The 19609-nt window shown below is 47.3% G+C and overlaps 1 protein-coding gene across 1 annotated transcript in view; it reads left to right on the top strand.

The window, feature by feature from the left end:
- LOC311248693 (pleckstrin homology domain-containing family G member 5-like) overlaps window positions 1-19261 on the top strand; it is a gene marked incomplete at its 3' end in the record, with an annotated part of 63727 nt that extends 44466 nt beyond the window's left edge. Inside the window, exon 7 of the mRNA XM_084339536.1 lies at window positions 19088-19261. Coding sequence (XP_084195662.1) covers window positions 19088-19261 — 174 coding nt within the window. The remainder of the gene's footprint in view (window positions 1-19087) is intronic.
- Between the last annotated feature and the right edge of the window lie 348 nt (window positions 19262-19609).

Genomic DNA, 19609 nt, shown 5'->3' with positions numbered 1-19609 from the left:
GACTGGTACTCATCATCTTCGTCTCCACAAAGTAGGCTACTGGGGGGTCTACTGTATGTGAGACATGTTTCCTTTAGAGTGAAAGAAAAATGACATGTGCCCGCATGCGCACTCCAACAAATACTTGTCCAGGCCACGAAGCCCCGCCTCATACCCGTCCACGCCACGAAGCCCCGCCCAGACGTTGGGCTCTGTGGCTCTGCAGATATACCCTTGGGTGCAGGTCTCTCTGGGTGCAGGTCTCTCTGGGCTCGATGCCCCGCCCCTCCGCCTGAAAGCCTTTTGTTTATTTTCACCGTTTGCGTCTCAGCTGGGAGCTGATATATTCGGCGCGCGGCCAAAAGGAACGTGCACGTGCAGGTTGCGTCGACCTGCCGGAGGTGTCGCATTTAATAACCCTTTCACTGCCACACGACAGCCGGTTAACCCTTTCACTGTGACAATACAGAAGGTTAGCCCTTTACTATCACACAACCGACGCGGATGCGGAGCTAATGATGCTAATGATGGAGCATCGCCGTCGGTTGTGTGATAGTAAAGGGTTTAACCTTCTGTCGTGTGACAGTGAAAGAGTTAAGCCGCCCACTTCCCGGTCAGCAGCGGCAACGCGTGATTTGGCGGGCGTTCCTGACTGTGTGTACGTGCACGCATCATGCACGTGTATGTGTGTGTGACAGTAGCTTGTGGTACCCATCATCATCATCATCATCATCATCATCATCATCATCATCATCATCATCATCATTTATTTATTTATTTGTACATGGAATTACCACAGTTACCAACAGTACATATTAATATAATCCACCAAATCCCATGGCCGAAAGGAACAGGAAGAAGAAACATTCTTATATATATACCTGCCCCCCCTACACACACACACACACACACACACACACACACACACACACACACACACACACAGCACACACACACACACAACACACCGATAGACTTATTGCGTAAAAACCAAACAGAATATACCCATTTTGCAAAAATGGAAACATCAACACAACTAAATTAAATCAACGTAAATAAACCCATTTTGCTGCTCTCAATGATCCTTGCCAGATTAGATAAAGATTGAATGAATTAATATATATTGGCGTGTGTCTGTGTGTGTCTGTGTGTCTGTGTCTGTGTCTGTGTGTGTGTGTGTGGGGGGGGGGGGGGCATAATGTGTGTCATGGCCGGCTCTATGCAGCCTGGGGAAGGTCAGTGTCAGATTGCTTTTCCCATCGTTAATCAACCCAGCTGATCAAAGAGAGACTGTTATCTGTTGACCAACACAGACAATGGAGCAGTAGGGCCCGGGGCCGGGGGGGGGGGGGGGTCCGTGTGAGCACTTATTTTTAATACAATCCCCTCCTGCTGAAGGGGCTGGAGGAAGAGGGGGAGGGGCGTTTCAAGCCCCCCCCCCCCCCCCCACCACCAACAAGCCAAGGTTAATACCACAGTGATAATAAGATAAGGTGCAACAGGAGGAGACTTGATATTATTAACCTGCTTCCTTGTAACCCCCCCCCCCCACACACACACACACACACACACACTAGCCCCAGTTCCCACCGCTGTCATGGGGGGAGAGAGAGGGAGGGGAGAGAGAGAGGGGGGGGGGGGGGAGACTGGTCTCCCCCGGAGGGACAGGACAGGAGACACCTTGTCATTACTTGGTGACCATGGTGGTTAGTCATTACTGCTGGGGCAGTGAAACCACTACCTTCATCCCGCGCCGATTTTGTTGTTATCACACACATTCACTCTCGTTCACCTGGCAGTGCAAATTATTTTTTAGAATTTCCGATAACAATGTTTGGTTGTGTGTGTGTGTGTGTGGGGGGGGGCGAGGGGGGGCAAGGGGGGGGGCTGGTGAGAGTAGAAGAACCAGCCAGTCGCTGGGAAAAGACTTCCTGGCTTCTCTTCTCGGCAGGTTGGGGATTCCCATGTTAGTCATTGCTGTTTGGCTCCGTGTCACGCTCTGAACTCAGTGCTAGAATGGTACGATCCGTGTTGATATTATTATTAACACATTGGGGCGCCTGCCATGCATTGTGCTTCGTGCCAACCTCCATCAGACGACCGCTGAACACCTAGGTCTGGTGGAGGCCGGACTGCCCCCCCCCCCCCCCCCCAAGGTCTTTGGACTACTTAAAATAGACTCCCCCTTCCACCTGATGGACATATTATGTACCTGTACTACTTTATTATTTATATACATACAGAACTGCTCCACATGGTTTTTAATATATCATGCTTTAAACACTGTAGTTTTAATGTAGTTGGTGTTTTTTTTATATAGTGGTCTTTTTATTTTATTTTTGATCTACTTTTTCTCCCATTTTTTTCTATTTTTCTCCCTTCCCCAATTTCGTATCGTCCAATTCTACCCTCCCCTGTCTCGAACGCTGTTAGGCCATGCCTCCCACAAGCCGGCTGCAATGTGGACCAAGCCTTACAACATCACGTGTCCCCTCCGGTACTCGAGGAGGCAGCCGTCGCAACTTTTCACCTGCACAGTCAAGTCAAGTCAAGTCAAGTCAAGAGTTTTAATTGTGTGGATTCAACTGTGGTCGTTTACAATGGCAGGGTCTGCAAATTTAGTTTACAAAACATTCTAAGACGTATCTCTTGTGTTTTGATTCGGAGTGCCTCAAAATCATTTTGTTTTGATACAGTAGAGTAGTGGGGGCGACAGTGGCTCAGGAGGTAGAGCGGTTCCCGGTTAGATTCCCGCTCCTCCCGGCCAGCGTGACGGAAGTGTTCTTGAGCAAGAGACTTAACCCCCTAACTGCTCCCGATGAGCAGGTCGGCACCTTGCATGGTCGCCTCCACCGTCGGTGTGTGAGTGTGAGTGAACGGGTAAAATGTGAGGAACAAATTGTAGAGCGCTTTGGATAAAAGCTGCTGTATAAAATGCACAATTTACCATTTAGTATAATAGCATAGTGGAATTCTAATGAATCTATAACTCTAACTAATTGCAGTCTCTACACATTTAAACAAATATCCCTCGACTGGAGATGCACATAAACACCTTGTGGTACTGTACTGGTGATAATGACAACACATTTTAATCTAATCTAATAATATAACCAGGTTATACAACAAAAATACAACTAGATTCCATTCATTTGATTGTTTTAACAGGGCTACTACCTTTGTGTGAGAGGTGTGTTATTGATCTATTAGGGGCACAACCAGCCTACACTGTGTTATTGATCTATTAGTTATTGATCATAACCAGCCTACACTGTGTGTTATTGATCTATTAGGATCATAACCAGCCTACAGTGTGTGTTATTGATCTATTAGGGTCACAACCAGCCTACACTGTGTGTTATTGATCTATTAGGGTCATAACCAGCCTACACTGTGTGTTATTTATCTATTAGTTATTGATCATAACCAGCCTACACGGTGTGTTATTGATCTATTAGGGTCATAACTAGCCTACACGGTGTGTTATTGATCTATTAGGGTCATAACTAGCCTACAGTGTGTGTTATTGATCTATTAGGGTCATAACCAGCCTACACTGTGTGTTATTGATCTATTAGGGTCATAACCAGCCTACACTGTGTGTTATTGATCTATTAGGGTCATAACCAGCCTACACTGTGTGTTATTGATCTATTAGGGTCATAACCAGCCTACAGTGTGTGTTATTGATCTATTAGGGTCATAACCGGCCTACACTGAACTAAGGTAATTCCCCCCCCCCTCGTGCCTTTAATGGGACCCTCATGTTGCTGTGGAAAGGTCTCTACGGAGGCCATACTGTAATCGGTGGGTTTCTAAATGACAGCGAGGCTAATGTCAGGCCAGTCCAATGCGCCCGCGTGTCATTCGCACGTCTCCGTTCGTCCGTGTTTTGTTTTAAATATGAAGGCATTTTTCCCGTTCCAAGGACACATTTGTTCCCCCGAGGGGGGATTTTGTGACACATGTGTTTCCTGTGAAAGGGCACTTGAGTGAAATACTGGAACAGGTCTATTAGGGGCAGAACCAGCCTGTATTTCTTAACCAGCCTACATTTCTTGTAAATGGCACCGAGTAAATACTTTCGGTTTTGTTTTTAATGTAGGGAATGTAAGGAAGATAGTGTTCCAGTCCCAACTTGTCTGTGACGTTGCTTAGAGGGAAATGAAATAGAGTGGACTGACGGTGACAGAGACGGTGTAGCGGTTAAGACCCCTGCCCTAAGTTCAGACCCCCACCTTCAGTTCAGACCCCTACCTTCAGTTCAGACCCCTACCTTCAGTTCAGACCCCTACCTTCAGTTCAGACCCCCTACCTTCAGTTCAGGCCCCTACCTTCAGTTCAGACCCCTACCCTCAGTTCAGACCCCTGCCTTCAGTTCAGACCCCTGTCCTTCAGTTCAGACCCCTACCTTCAGTTCAGACCCCTACCTTCAGTTCAGACCCCTACCTTTCAGTTCAGACCCCTGCCCTCAGTTCAGACCCCTGCCTTCAGTTCAGACCCCTACCTTCAGTTCAGACCCCTACCTTCAGTTCAGACCCCTACCTTCAGTTCAGACCCCTGCCCTCAGTTCAGACCCCTACCTTCAGTTCAGACCCCTGTCTTCAGTTCAGACCCCTACCTTCAGTTCAGACCCCTACCTTCAGTTCAGACCCCTGCCTCCAGTTCAGACCCCTGCCTTCAGTTCAGACCCCTGCCTTCAGTTCAGACCCCTACCTTCAGTTCAGACCCCTACCTTCAGTTCAGACCCCTGCCCTTCAGTTCAGACCCCTACCTTCAGTTCAGACCCCTACCTTCAGTTCAGACCCCTACCTTCAGTTCAGACCCCTACCTTCAGTTCAGGCCCCTGCCTTCAGTTCAGACCCCTACCTTCAGTTCAGACCCCTACCTTCAGTTCAGACCCCTACCTTCAGTTCAGACCCCTACCTTCAGTTCAGACCCCTACCTTCAGTTCAGACCCCTACCTTCAGTTCAGACCCCTGCCCTCAGTTCAGACCCCTACCTTCAGTTCAGACCCCTGCCCTCAGTTCAGACCCCTACCTTCAGTTCAGACCCCTGCCTTCAGTTCAGACCCCTACCTTCAGTTCAGACCCCTACCTTCAGTTCAGACCCCTGCCCTCAGTTCAGACCCCTGCCTTCAGTTCAGACCCCTACCTTCAGTTCAGACCCCTACCTTCAGTTCAGACCCCTGCCTTCAGTTCAGACCCCTGCCTTCAGTTCAGACCCCTACCTTCAGTTCAGGCCCCTACCTTCAGTTCAGACCCCTACCTTCAGTTCAGACCCCTGCCTTCAGTTCAGACCCCTACCTTCAGTTCAGACCCCTACCTTCAGTTCAGGCCCCTGCCTTCAGTTCAGACCCCTACCTTCAGTTCAGACCCCTACCTTCAGTTCAGACCCCTGCCCTCAGTTCAGACCCCTGCCTTCAGTTCAGACCCCTACCTTCAGTTCAGACCCCTACCTTCAGTTCAGACCCCTACCTTCAGTTCAGACCCCTGCCTTCAGTTCAGACCCCTACCTTCAGTTCAGACCCCTACCTTCAGTTCAGACCCCTACCTTCAGTTCAGACCCCTACCTTCAGTTCAGACCCCTGCCTTCAGTTCAGACCCCTGCCCTTCAGTTCAGACCCCTGCCTTCAGTTCAGACCCCTGCCTTCAGTTCAGACCCCTACCTTCAGTTCAGACCCCTACCTTCAGTTCAGACCCCTGTCCCCAGTTCAGACCCCTACCTTCAGTTCAGACCCCTGTCCCCAGTTCAGACCCCTACCTCCAGTTCAGACCCCTACCTTCAGTTCAGACCCTTGCCTTCAGTTCAGACCCCTACCTTCAGTTCAGACCCCTGCCCTCAGTTCAGACCTCTACCTTCAGTTCAGACCCCTACCTTCAGTTCAGGCCCCTACCTTCAGTTCAGACCCCTACCTTCAGTTCAGACCCCTGCCTTCAGTTCAGACCCCTGCCTTCAGTTCAGACCCCTGCCTTCAGTTCAGACCCCTACCTTCAGTTCAGACCCCTTACCTTCAGTTCAGACCCCTGCCCTTCAGTTCAGACCCCTACCTTCAGTTCAGACCCCTGTCCTCAGTTCAGACCCCTGCCTTCAGTTCAGACCCCTGCCTTGACCCCTGTCCTCAGTTCAGACCCCTACCTTCAGTTCAGACCCCTGCCCTCAGTTCAGACCCCTGTCCTCAGTTCAGACCCCTACCTTCAGTTCAGACCCCTACCTTCAGTTCAGACCCCTGCCTTCAGTTCAGACCCCCTGCCCTCAGTTCAGACCCCCTGCCCTCAGTTCAGACCAAGATCCAAACCCAAAGACGGTTTGGTCCAAATATATAGATGTATAAGAGCTGAGGAAACTAATATATTAACTCACTGGAGGCCAAACCCGAGATAGTCCGGGTTAACTCGCCATGCTCTGGGCGGCAAACCCGAGAAAATCCGGGTTTTAATCCATATTTATTTTATTAGCGATATCCATTCATTTTTCATCCATCCAGCCTGACGTTTTTCATTGGGAATGGGTCTGAGCTCGCCAAGGGCAAATACCGCCGCCTATCGTCTCCCGGATGGTATTGCACATCATTGGATTGGATTGGTTTGGACTGTGCGGCAAAATAAATTAGTCCGGTCCAGGTTTTAGTTCTCGGGGATGCAGCTGGATACTATTGCATTGACTGTGGGGACTGGGAGCAGCGTGGATCTGTGTGTTTTTGGATATAACGTTGGATCAATAAACGCGATCAATATTTGGAATGGCGATCAGGAATTGGATTAATCTTTTTGCATGACATCAGATGTGAGGTAAGGCCTTTATGTTACGAGTCTTGGGGTAATCAGATGTTCCTATCACCTCCATCGGAGTGTGTGTGTGTGTGTGTGTGTGTGTGTGTGTGTGTGTGTGTGTGTGTGTGTGTGTGTGTGTGTGTGTGTGTGTGTGTGTGTGTGTGTGTGAGTTTCGCGCCGACCAAAGTACGGAGAACCGATTTTTCACACCCCGCTGCTCTTTGTGCATAAGTACACTGTATATAATAGCGATAATCTAGCGTTTATTTGAAAATGATTAATAAATCAAGCGACAAATTGCATCATTGACGACCACTGTGTTATTTAGATCTATTGCTATTATATTTTATATGTTTTATGCACTCGCAAATAAGTCCTTTCCTCCATTGGATACAGCGTTGGCCCAGAAGGGCGATCAGCAGAGGGCGCTGTTGGCCCTGAAAGAGTTGAGAGATATCTTGCAAACGTGTCAAGTATGTAACTGTTATCTGTGTATTTACATTTTTTTTTACTGGAATGTTAGATTTTATAATGTGAATTTGTACATTTGTATTCATTTTTAATGTATGTGTTTTGTTTTATTTTAATTTGTATTTTTAGTTGTACATTTGTATTTGTTTTGTGCAGGACCCCAGGCAGACTGGAGGCTCTTTCATGTGTCTCTAATGGGGATCCTTTAATAAACATAAACATAAACTAAACGTTTAGCTAGCTAGTCAGTACAGGTCCCAAAGGATCATTTTCCATACAATGTTGAAAATGTCCCCATATTTCTTGAAATATCAGGGTTTCCTTTGACAGCAAAGGTAACTTTTCTCTAAAGCAAGACGGGTAGAAAAGTCTCTGAACCGCTGACCGAAGACTAAAGGTAACCGTTCTCTTCTCGTTCTTAATGTCCAGCCCCTCTGGGAACAGACCTGGGCTCCGTGGACATGGTAACCTTTCAGACACTATTTGTGATAACAGATCAAGTGCTGATTAGGGTTGGGCATCGTTTGGATTTGAACGATTCCGGTTCCGATTCAGGTGATTCTCCAGTTCGATTCCTGTTCTAAACGATTCTCGATTCCGATTCTTTGAGGTGCAGGTCAAAACAGGTCACAGCTTATTTCGCAGGAGATTTAAAAAAAAAAAATGAAACATCTAAAAAAAAATTCATACTACCGGTATTCACATTGTCAGTTGACTTGATAGTTTAATTTGGTTGCTGTACTGTAACTAGGGTATTAATTAACAAAGTAAAAAAAAAAAAAAAAACGTTTAAAAAAAGATATATATATATTAAGAATCTAAATTAAGAATCTAAATGCGTCTGTGATTCCTGGGCCAGTCCCGTAAGCAGTGAAACAACAACATTACATTTTACACATTGGTCTGGAATATTGGCATCAAAAACGACGGAGCAGAGATTAGGTCATATATTATGTGTGAAGTTTTGTATCTGAATCAAAGTGTCTCTTTACGCCAGATCTCCACTGTGGGCTTTTGAGTTTTCTCTTTAACTTCTTAGGAGAGTCAGAATGACACAAAACCCCACAGTGGAGACCTTGTATGAGCACAGAGATGAGTAGAGATTTAGGGGCAGAGGGGGTGTTCTGCTGCCCCCCTATCTGCCCCCTATTTTTCCCGTCAAAGGATACATTTGTTTCCCTGAGGGATTTTGTTTCATGTATTTCCTGGTAAATACTGGAACAGGTCTATTAGGGGCATAACCAGCCTATATTTCTTGTAAATGGCACTGAGAAAAAACAAAAGGAATGTAAGGAAGATTTGTCCCGACTTGTCTGGTTTGGAGTGACGTTGCTTAGAGGGAAATTTTATTCTGACTCGTTCTGACTTTCCTAAGAAGTTAAACGAGAAGACACTAAACCCCACAATGGAAGACCTGGCGTAAAGAACAGAGACGGGTATAGATTCTGGCATTACAACTGGAGTTGGTCTCTTGACCAAGGTACTGGCATCACAACTGGATTTGGTCCCTTGACCGAGGTACTGGCATCACAGTGTGTGTGTGTGTGTGTGTGTGAGTGTGAGTGTGAGTGTGGGGAGGGAGGGAGGGGGGCAGGGGTTGTACAGGGAAACGGGATGTCATGGGCAGCGACATAAAGGGCAAATTGGCATCTCTGTAAGCGCCAAGTGTGCCGGCGCCAAGACTGAGAGAGAGCCACAAGCTGTTGCCGTGGCTCCGCCTCCTTATATGCAGATCAGCCTTTTTTTTTTTTTTTCTTTTTTCTCCTCCTCCTCCTCCTCCTCCTCCTCCCCGAGGCCCCGCCTCCACTTTCCTGCTCAACACAATGGGGGCAGGATCCTCCTCTCGGTTGCTATAACACCAGTCGTCCAGATCACTGTGCGAAACAAGCCCCGGCCAGCTCAGTCAGTCGGTCAGTCGGTCAGTCAGTGTTTGGACAGCGAGGAGAGACACAGGAGGGGGATTATTATACGTCCCAGTTCAAAGAGAAACCCCCCCGTGGTGGTGGACGTAGCCGGTGGACAGGAGGAGGAGGACGCGCCAGGGCGAAAGAGAGACCGTGTCTGCTGCACTCTGTGTGTCTCTCTCTCACACAGACGGCCGGGACCCCCCCCCCCCCTCCCCTCGGTCAGCTGGAGCAGGACCCCCCCCCCGCTTTTTTCAAAGCTGGACTCCGGTAGAAGAAGAAGAAGAAGCTTCTTAATGAGGAATTATTACCCTGCGTGGGTTACAGCTGTCGACCCCTCGGACCGGTCTGAGTTTTTTTGCCTAAAGACACCGGAACACGCAAGTGTGTGTTTAGTGCGAGTGTGTGTGTGTGTGTGTGTGTGTGTGTGTGTGTGTGTGTGTGTGTGTGTGTGCGTGGTGGGAAGACTGACGTTGAGAGAGGTTCCGCAACAGCTGGCTCCAGCAGTATGGGCTGCTGCTATCCATGAGTCCAAAAAACTGAAGCGTTAAGGATGGTTTTTGTTACCTTTGAGATGCCGCTGGCTTCACTGGTGGTGAGTATAGTTACCTCCTGTTGGAACGCATGTCTTTTCTTTTGTCTTTTTTTATTAGACTTTTGTCTTTTTTTATTAGAACCTTTTGTTTTTTTTCTCGTCGTTGAAGGTAAACAAGGACGTGCACTTGTTTTGTCTCTCCGGCACTTTGTTTCTTTAGTGCAGTTGTTCAGTCGTTTGTTTGTTGGCCGTGTGTGACGAGTCCGACGACGTCCTTTAAACAAAGCTGCTAAACTCCCCCCCAGGGGGTTTCATTATCGTCGGTCTCTTTCTTTTCTTCTTTTAAACCCTCAAAGAAATGACGAGCGCCGCTGATCTCTTCTCTCTCGCCTCCAAAGGGGTCCATAATATACTGTACTTATCAGTCGACCGAAAAGTCCTGATACTAAGCTAAAAAGGAATCCAGCCCTATTGATTTGTCCGGTGACATGTTGTCGGCAGCACACAGGGTCCAGAGTCCCCCCCCCCCCCCCCCCCCGTTTGTCCCAAGAGGAGGACATTTCCGGACACCTGTGTCCTCGTCCGATTGGCCCCAGAAACCCCCCTAAAAACCCCTTACTGTACTTACTGTAGCAGCAACTCTATATATAGAAGAGAGAACGTCCCCATTTCTCTTCTCCACTGATTTAAGATCAGCACTCCGCCGATTCAAATCTGTATTGTCGTCATACAGTACTACAAGTACAGTACAAATGTACAACAGTAAAGTGCAATAGTGATATACAGTGTACAGGTGATTAAAACTGGGTAAATGGTGCATTATTAATATAACGGATTCTATCCAAAGCCTTTTGACAATTTTGTTCCTCCTCACATTCACTCACTCACTCACTCACTCACTCACCCACTCACACACTCACACACACCGACGGGGGAGGCGACCAATGCGAGGTGCCGACCTGCTCATCGGGAGCAGTTAGTTAGGGGGGTTAAGTTTCTTGTTGCTCAAGGACACTTCGACGCGCTGCCCGGGAGGAGCGGGGGAATCGAACCGGGAACCTCCCGGATTACCAGACGACTGCGCTCTACTCCTGAGAATTAAGATTAAGATTAGATTCCAATGTATTGTCACCATACACGGCACAAGTACAGTATACAACGAAAGAAGTTTGGCGTCCAACCACCAGAGTGCAAATGTAACAGTAAAGTGCAATAGTAATAATATACAATGTACACAGGTGATTAAACTGGGTATGAAATATATAACGAGTACTACTGAGTAACAGTGCTACTACAGAGAGTACACTGCCCTCTAGTGTTTCTTTTAAAACATTTATACGAGAGATGCAGTAAAGCCGATTGTTGAAGGAAGATGAAAGGTGTGCGGCTGTTTGAAAGGGTGCAGGACTCTCCCTCCGCTGGGACCGCGTTTACCTTCTCCGCGCTCTTTCCCACGCGTTCCCATGACGAGTCTTCACAGCAGGTAGTTTCCTTTCCCGCCGATTGACCTAGTGATGTCATCCCCCCCCCCCCCCTCACATCTGCTCGTATCGCTTTCCGTGGGCTCAAAGGGTGCTGCATATCTGAATTCCTAGGACGTCCCAATCTGTCCACCACGTTTGCCGGTATGTGATGTGATGTAGAACGAGCCTATCACCTCGTCCAGGAGTGTTTTGTTGGCTGTCTGTCTGGGGGGAGGGGGGGGCTTGTTGGGGGGGGGGGGGGGGGGGGGGGCAGCGCCGCCAGTTTAAACAACAAACAGTCACAGGAATGTATGCTTTCTGTCACTCGTGTCACAAGAGGACTGGGGGTCAGGGGGGGTGGAGTTCCTTGTTGTTACTTTTACTGAGTTCCTCCCCAGTGAGTGCTTCAGTACTGACACTACAGAGACACTGTGACACTACAGAGACACTGACACTACAGAGACACTGACACTACAGAGACAATGACACTACAGAGACACTGACACTACAGAGACACGGACACTACAGAGACACTGACACTACAGAGACACTGACACTACAGAGACACTACAGAGGTACTGACACTACAGAGACACTGACACTACAGAGACACTGACACTACAGAGACACTGACACTACAGAGACACTGACACTACAGAGACACTGACACTACAGAGACACTGACACTACAGAGACACTGACACTACAGAGACACTGACACTACAGAGGTACTGACACTACAGAGGTACTGACACTACAGAGACACTGACACTACAGAGACACTGACACTACAGAGACACTGACACTACAGAGGTACTGACACTACAGAGACACTGACACTACAGAGACACTGACACTACAGAGACACTGACACTACAGAGACACTGACACTACAGAGACACTACAGAGGTACTGACACTACAGAGACACTGACACTACAGAGGTACTGACACTACAGAGACACTACAGAGACACTGACACTACAGAGACACTACAGAGACAGAGACACTACAGAGACACTGACACTACAGAGACACTACAGAGACACTGACACTACAGAGACACTGACACTACAGAGACACTGACACTACAGAGACACTGACACTACAGAGACACTACAGAGACACTGACACTACAGAGACACTGACACTACAGAGACACTGACACTACAGAGACACTGACACTACAGAGACACTACAGAGACACTACAGAGACACTGACACTACAGAGACACTACAGAGACATGACACTACAGAGACACTGACACTACAGAATAGGGATGGGTACCGAATTCGGTTCTTTTGAGGTACCGAACCGAACACGTCGGTACTACCACCGAGTATCGATTCAAGTGAGATACCGAAAATAAAAATAAAAAATAAAAAAATAAATATATTTTTTACATATATATTTTTTTTACCTTTTTTCTTTTCATGTCAACGTTCACACGCACAATATATGCTTACCTAGGATTTGACTTGATTCAACAACAAAGCAGTCGGAGCAATGGCAAGCCGAAAAAAACGGTCGAATTGTAGTTATTTGAGTTTGGATTATTTTTTTCACGACTGAGGTAGTAGGTAAATTAAATTTCTTGAGACTAAAGTACAGAGAAAAAAGGTATAACGTTGGGTACCGGTATCGATTCACAGGTACCGGTTCAAATGTGAAAGGTACCCATCCCTACTACGGAAACACTGAACTCCAGAGGCAAAAAAACTCCTCCCTCAGATACCAAGGTGGCCCCTGTTTGTTTGCTTTTCCCGTTGGTCGTAAAGTGGATTGAGATTGCGTACGTACGTACGTGCGTGTGTGTCTGTGTGTGTGTGAGTGTGTGAGTGTGTGTGCGGTGTGTGTGTGTGTGTGTGTGTGTGTGTGAGGCCAGGCCCGGCCCGCTGACGGGGAACACTAGAAGAGGAACAATGGCTCAGCGCAGGCCTCTGTGTTCTTATGGAACACACCTCTTTAAAGCAGATTGTTCCCCGTGAGGTAACGACTAGTGTTGTCTGAGGAAGTGGCATTCCTTCCCCTCTCCTGTTTGTGTCTGAGGAGGAGGAGGAGGAGAGGAGGAAGGACCGTCGGGGCCACTTCAGCTGGCCCCCGCCGCTGATGATGTCAGTGCTCCTCTCTCCTCCGATTCCCCCCGATTTCCTGTTTATCCAGCCTTTGTATATCTCCGTCTTTCCCTCCTTCGTCTGGGGAGTTGTTAAGCTGAGCACGACTCGGGGGGGGGGGGGGGGAACGAAACTCTCTCGGTGATAACGTCCATGGGACGTGGCTATTCTGCGCTTGACTCGTCGGAAAGTGTGTTTAAACTCGTTGTTGACGGTGTGTCGCAATGCTGTCACCGTGGCGATGGGATTATTTATCCTAAATGTGTTTACACCCTTTTGAATGCTATCGGAAATGTATGAGGATGCGTCTCTAAAATAGGCTCGCCGTCATCCATTCCTTCATTCGGGGTAATAATACCTCTTCTAAGTGTATTTCACGTCATAGTGGGGATAAGGAATGCGGACGTGGAACTCATTGTATGCCGATGATGTGGTTCAGTTCTGTTGACAATAATTGTATAGTGTTGGAGCTTTTGCCTAATGGTAGCTATAATACTTACAATCAGTGAGGCCTGGCACACGACAGACATCATGGCTGGAGCGTTAGTGTTAGTAGTACAGCTGATGCCTCACTGTGGTGTAGAGCGCGCTGTGTGGACAGGCTGATCATTAGACCTTTTGCTAGGTCAATACATGTTGAACGTCTATCTAGTGCTATCTAGAAATGGAAATAGTGTCAACACAGGGAGAAACTGGACCGGTCAACTCTCACACAAAGGAAGTCTTGTGGTCTTTAGCGCTGGTTTCTCTCTAGCGGCTCTCAGGCTCTGTGTGTTGTGTATCATGATGCCAAATACAATGGCAGTAAGGAGTGTTGTTGTCATGGTCTGTTGAACCAACGAGGACAAATGTCTAAAACCAGGGTTCGCACAAGGTCCTTGAAGTGCTTAAAGTGCTTGATTTTTGAAAAAAGAAAGAGAGAAATTGGTTTTAAATTGGTTTTGGTTTTAAGCCATAAATATTGGATTCGATTTTTTTTTCTATAAAAAAAAATGCATTTAAAAGTGAATGTATCCTTTTAAATGCCTTTTAAAATGAAAACGAGTGCTTGGAAAAGTACTTGAAAGTCTTGAATTTCATTTAGCAATGTCTGTGGGAACCCTGTAAAGTGTCCTGACTTTAAATGGTCTGATAACAATCTTGGTGTTTTGTAATGAGTGCAATATATTGGACATTATTACAGAACAAATGACAGACGATGGTGATATTTAAGCAAATAAGAGTATGTTGTACGCCACTCTATACTCCTGCACGCTTGGTGGTCAAACTCCACGAAAGCCAACCCACAGGAACTCCCAAGTAGCTTAGAATGATGCCATGATTGAGAATATACTGAAGAGACCTAGATGGTGCAGCGCAAGTGAGATGTCTGTGGCGCCTGCAGGGGTTAATACTTTCCAAGATGTTTCAAGAAATCCCACGTGTACATTCACATTCCGGTTTACGGCTCTGAAAATGTGTATCATATTGTTAATGTTTTGATCAAACAAGGTATCGTGATGCACACTACCATTCTAGCAGTGTGGAGACAATAATATTATATTATAATTAATATAATTTATATATCTCTTCTCTTTTAAACCATGATATTTTATTGTGCTTATGTTGTGTAATTTATTCTATGCACTGTGTGTATGTGTACTGGTCTTTTATCTGGACCCTGAGTCTGAAATAAAGTTTTGATTGATTGATTGATTGGTTGTCTGTCTATCTCTCCATCGTCACGCTGGGACCAGGTGATCTCATCACAGTCGACTTGTTTGTTTGTTTGTTTGTTTGTTTGTTATTAACACAGTTAAACAGAAGTAAAAACAATACATAATAAGTTATAACGATTGTGAAGGGAAGTTGGAAGCCTAGAGGCTTATCAAGAACTTCCCCTGTTTTATAAAATCAAACATACAAAAATAAAAAAATATGTACATTCTTCCACCACACCTGATTCTCTTATCTCTCTTCACGTTTGTCTGCTTCTCTCTCTCCAGCTATAATTCCTTTTCTCTCTTTAATTCCACGTGAATATCTAAAGTCGCCTCAGGGTGGGTCCTTATGAGCCCCTGAGTCGCTAGGCGCCAGGCCCACTGGGTCTGGCCCGGTCCCGCTGGCTCGATCGGTGCTTTCTCTGGTTGGAATGCCAAACGGGCCAATCGGCATCCGTTACTAGGCAGCGTTAAAGGTGCTGTAAGTGGTAGTGTCTGGTCAGTAACATGGGTCTCCCAGTCCCTCCACTCTGCAGTAAACAGTCATCACTGGTATAGAGTGTCTGGTCAGTAACATGGGTCTCCCAGTCCCTCCACTCTGCAGTAAACAGTCATCACTGATATAGAGTGTCTGGTCAGTAACATGGGTCTCCAGTCCCTCCTGCTCTGCAGTAAACAGTCATCACTGGTATAGAGTGTCTGGTCAGTAACATGGGTCTCTCAGTCCCCCACTCTGCAGTAAACAGTCATCACTGGTATAGAGTGTCTGGTCAGTAACATGGGTCTCCCAGTCCCTCCTGCTCTGCAGTAAACAGTCATCACTGGTATAGAGTGTCTGGTCAGTAACATGGGTCTCCCAGTCCCTCCTGCTCTGCAGTAAACAGTCATCACTGGTATAGAGTGTCTGGTCAGTAACATGGGTCTCCCAGTCCCTCCACTCTGCAGTAACAGTCATCACTGATATAGAGTGTCTGGTCAGTAACATGGGTCTCTCAGTCCCTCCTGCTCTGCAGTAAACAGCCATCACTGATATAGAGTGTCTGGTCAGTAACATGGGTCTCCCAGTCCCTCCTCTCTGCTGTAAACAGTCATCACTGATATAGTGTGTCTGGTCAGTAACATGGGTCTCCCAGTCCCTCTCTCTGCAGTAAACAGCCATCACTGATATAGTGTCTGGTCAGTAACATGGGTCTCCCAGTCCCTCCTCTCTGCAGTAAACAGTCATCACTGGTATAGAGTGTCTGGTCAGTAACATGGGTCTCCCAGTCCCTCCACTCTGCAGTAAACAGTCATCACTGATATAGAGTGTCTGGTCAGTAACATGGGTCTCCCAGTCCCTCCACTCTGCAGTAAACAGTCATCACTGGTATAGAGTGTCTGGTCAGTAACATGGGTCTCCCAGTCCCTCCTCTCTGCAGTAAACAGTCATCACTGATACAGAGTGTCTGGTCAGTAACATGGGTCTCCCAGTCCCTCCACTCTGCAGTAAACAGTCATCACTGATACAGAGTGTCTGGTCAGTAACATGGGTCTCCCAGTCCCTCCACTCTGCAGTAACAGTCATCACTGATACAGAGTGTCTGGTCAGTAACATGGGTCTCTCAGTCCTCCACTCTGCAGTAAACAGTCATCACTGATATAGAGTGTCTGGTCAGTAACATGGGGTCTCTCAGTCCCTCCTCTCTGCAGTAAACAGTCATCACTGATACAGAGTGTCTGGTCAGTAACATGGGTCTCCCAGCCCTCCTGCTCTGCAGTAAACAGTCATCACTGATATAGAGTGTCTGGTCAATAACATGGGTCTCCCAGTCCCTCCACTCTGCAGTAAACAGGCATCACTGATATAGAGTGTCTGGTCAGTAACATGGGTCTCCAGTCCCTCCACTCTGCAGTAAACAGCCATCACTGATACAGAGTGTCTGGTCAGTAACATGGGTCTCCAGTCCCTCCTCTCTGCAGTAAACAGTCATCACTGATACAGAGTGTCTGGTCAGTAACATGGGTCTCCCAGTCCCTCTCTCTGCAGGTAAACAGCCATCACTGATACAGAGTGTCTGGTCAGTAACATGGGTCTCCCAGTCCCTCCTCTCTGCAGTAAACAACATCACTGATATAGAGTGTCTGGTCAGTAACATGGGTCTCCCAGTCCCTCCACTCTGCAGTAACAGTCATCACTGATACAGAGTGTCTGGTCAGTAACATGGGTCTCCAGTCCCTCCTCTCTGCAGTAAACAGTCATCACTGATACAGAGTGTCTGGTCAGTAACATGGGTCTCCCAGTCCCTCCTCTCTGCAGTAAACAGTCATCACTGAATAGAGTGTCTGGTCAGTAACATGTGTCTCCCAGTCCCTCCACTCTGCAGTAACAGTCATCACTGATACAGAGTGTCTGGTCAGTAACATGGGTCTCCCAGTCCCTCCTGCTCTGCAGTAAACAGCCATCACTGATATAGAGTGTCTGGTCAGTAACATGGGTCTCCCAGTCCCTCCTGCTCTGCAGTAAACAGTCATCACTGATATAGAGTGTCTGGTCAGTAACATGGGTCTCCCAGTCCCTCCTGCTCTGCAGTAAACAGTCATCACTGATATAGTGTCTGGTCAGTAACATGGGTCTCCCAGTCCCTCCTGCTCTGCAGTAAACAGTCATCACTGATATAGATGTCCTGGTCAGTAACATGGGTCTCTCAGTCCCTCCTGCTCTGCAGTAAACAGCCATCACTGATATAGAGTGTCTGGTCAGTAACATGGGTCTCCCAGTCCTCCACTCTGCAGTAAACAGTCATCACTGATACAGAGTGTCTGGTCAGTACATGGGTCTCCCAGTCCTCTCCCAGTCCCTCCTGCTCTGCCGTAAACAGCCATCACTGATACAGAGTGTCTGGTCAGTAACATGGGTCTCCCAGTCCCTCCTGCTCTGCCGTAAACAGCCATCACTGATATAGAGTGTCTGGTCAGTAACATGGGTCTCCCAGTCCCTCCTGCTCTGCAGCAAACAGACATCACTGATATAGAGTGTCTGGTCAGTAACATGGGTCTCCCAGTCCCTCCACTCTGCAGCAAACAGACATCACTGATATAGAGTGTCTGGTCAGTAACATGGGTCTCCCAGTCCCTCCTGCTCTGCAGCAAACAGACATCACTGATATAGAGTGTCTGGTCAGTAACATGGGTCTCCCAGTCCCTCCACTCTGCAGCAAACAGACATCACTGATATAGAGTGTCTGGTCAGTAACATGGGTCTCCCAGTCCCTCCACTCTGCAGCAAACAGACATCACTGATATAGAGTGTCTGGTCAGTAACATGGCTCTCCCAGTCCCTCCTGCTCTGCAGTAAACAGTCATCACTGATATAGAGTGTCTGGTCAGTAACATGGGTCTCCCAGTCCCTCCTCTCTGCAGTAAACAGCCATTACTGATATAGAGTGTCTGGTCAGTAACATGGGTCTCCCAGGGGACTGAGAGCATGTTACTGACCAGACACTCTATACCAGTGATGACTGTTTACTGCAGAGCAGGAGGGACTGGGAGACCCATGTTACTGACCAGACACTCTATATCAGTGATGGCTGTTTACTGCAGAGTGGAGGGACTGGGAGACCCATGTTACTGACCAGACACTCTATATCAGTGATGGCTGTTTACTGCAGACCGCATGCGCCGCCTAGGAAATGCGCTGCAGTCGGCTTCTTTTTTCAGCTTTTTTGTGCGGCCGAAAGTTGAAACTTTCTGAACTTTCAGAGCGATGCGCTGAGCTCATTTTCAGACAACCAATCACAGCCATTCATATCTACCACTCTGTTTGTAACCTGACACCGGAGCTGCCTGCCTGTCAAGAGACGGGCCATTGAGATTCGCGACAAAACATAAATACACTAATAATAATAACTACACGAATACACTACTAAAAAGCTACTAAAAAGCAAAGGGCGAACTGTGGTGTCAGGCAATAACTATATATATAATTAATATACAATAAAGTTATTAAAATATGCTATAATATGTGCAAAACCGCGGCAGGAAAAAACGATAAAAGGATGGCTGTAGATTTCTTTCTGTCATCTACAAGATGCGCTTCATGCCATGTGTTTTTGTGAGCTTGGTGGACGGGGGCCCTAACGGTCTGGACTCTCCCTCTCTTGTGTCCTCAGGGCCAGGCGCGACGCCGGAAGAACATGACGGAGTTCCTGGGGGACGCCAGCATCCCGTCCCCCGACGGCCAGACGGGCGGCTCCCTCGCCAGCGCCGGGCCGGACAGCTGGAAGAACCGCGCCGCCAGCCGCTTCAGCGGCTTCTTCGGCACCGGCACCGGAGCCTTCGGCAAAGTAAGTGAGCAGCACCGACCGGTTACAGTCGAGACCCGGTTCAAATGTATTGATGTATTGTTGTTAGATTGCATTAGATTACATATGTCCGATATTATCGCCCTACCGATATTATCGGCCGATATTGGCATTAAAATGTGATATCGGAAAATATCGGTATCGGCTAAAAAAAATTTAATAATTTTTTTTTCTTCATTTATTTAACCTTTATTTACCCAGGCAAGCAAGTAAGAACAAATTCTGATTTTATTTATTGTCAAAAGTATGCATAATGTTGTGTTAATTCCACAACAAGAGATATGTAATGTTAATTACCTGAAATTATTCCATTTTTGGGGGGGGGGGGGG

Source organism: Notolepis coatsorum (assembly GCF_963971535.1).
Source record: "Notolepis coatsorum genome assembly, contig: SCAFFOLD_1100, whole genome shotgun sequence".
In the NCBI taxonomy this organism is placed as follows: Eukaryota; Metazoa; Chordata; class Actinopteri; order Aulopiformes; family Paralepididae; genus Notolepis; species Notolepis coatsorum.
This window is presented reverse-complemented; position numbering and strand designations above follow the sequence as displayed.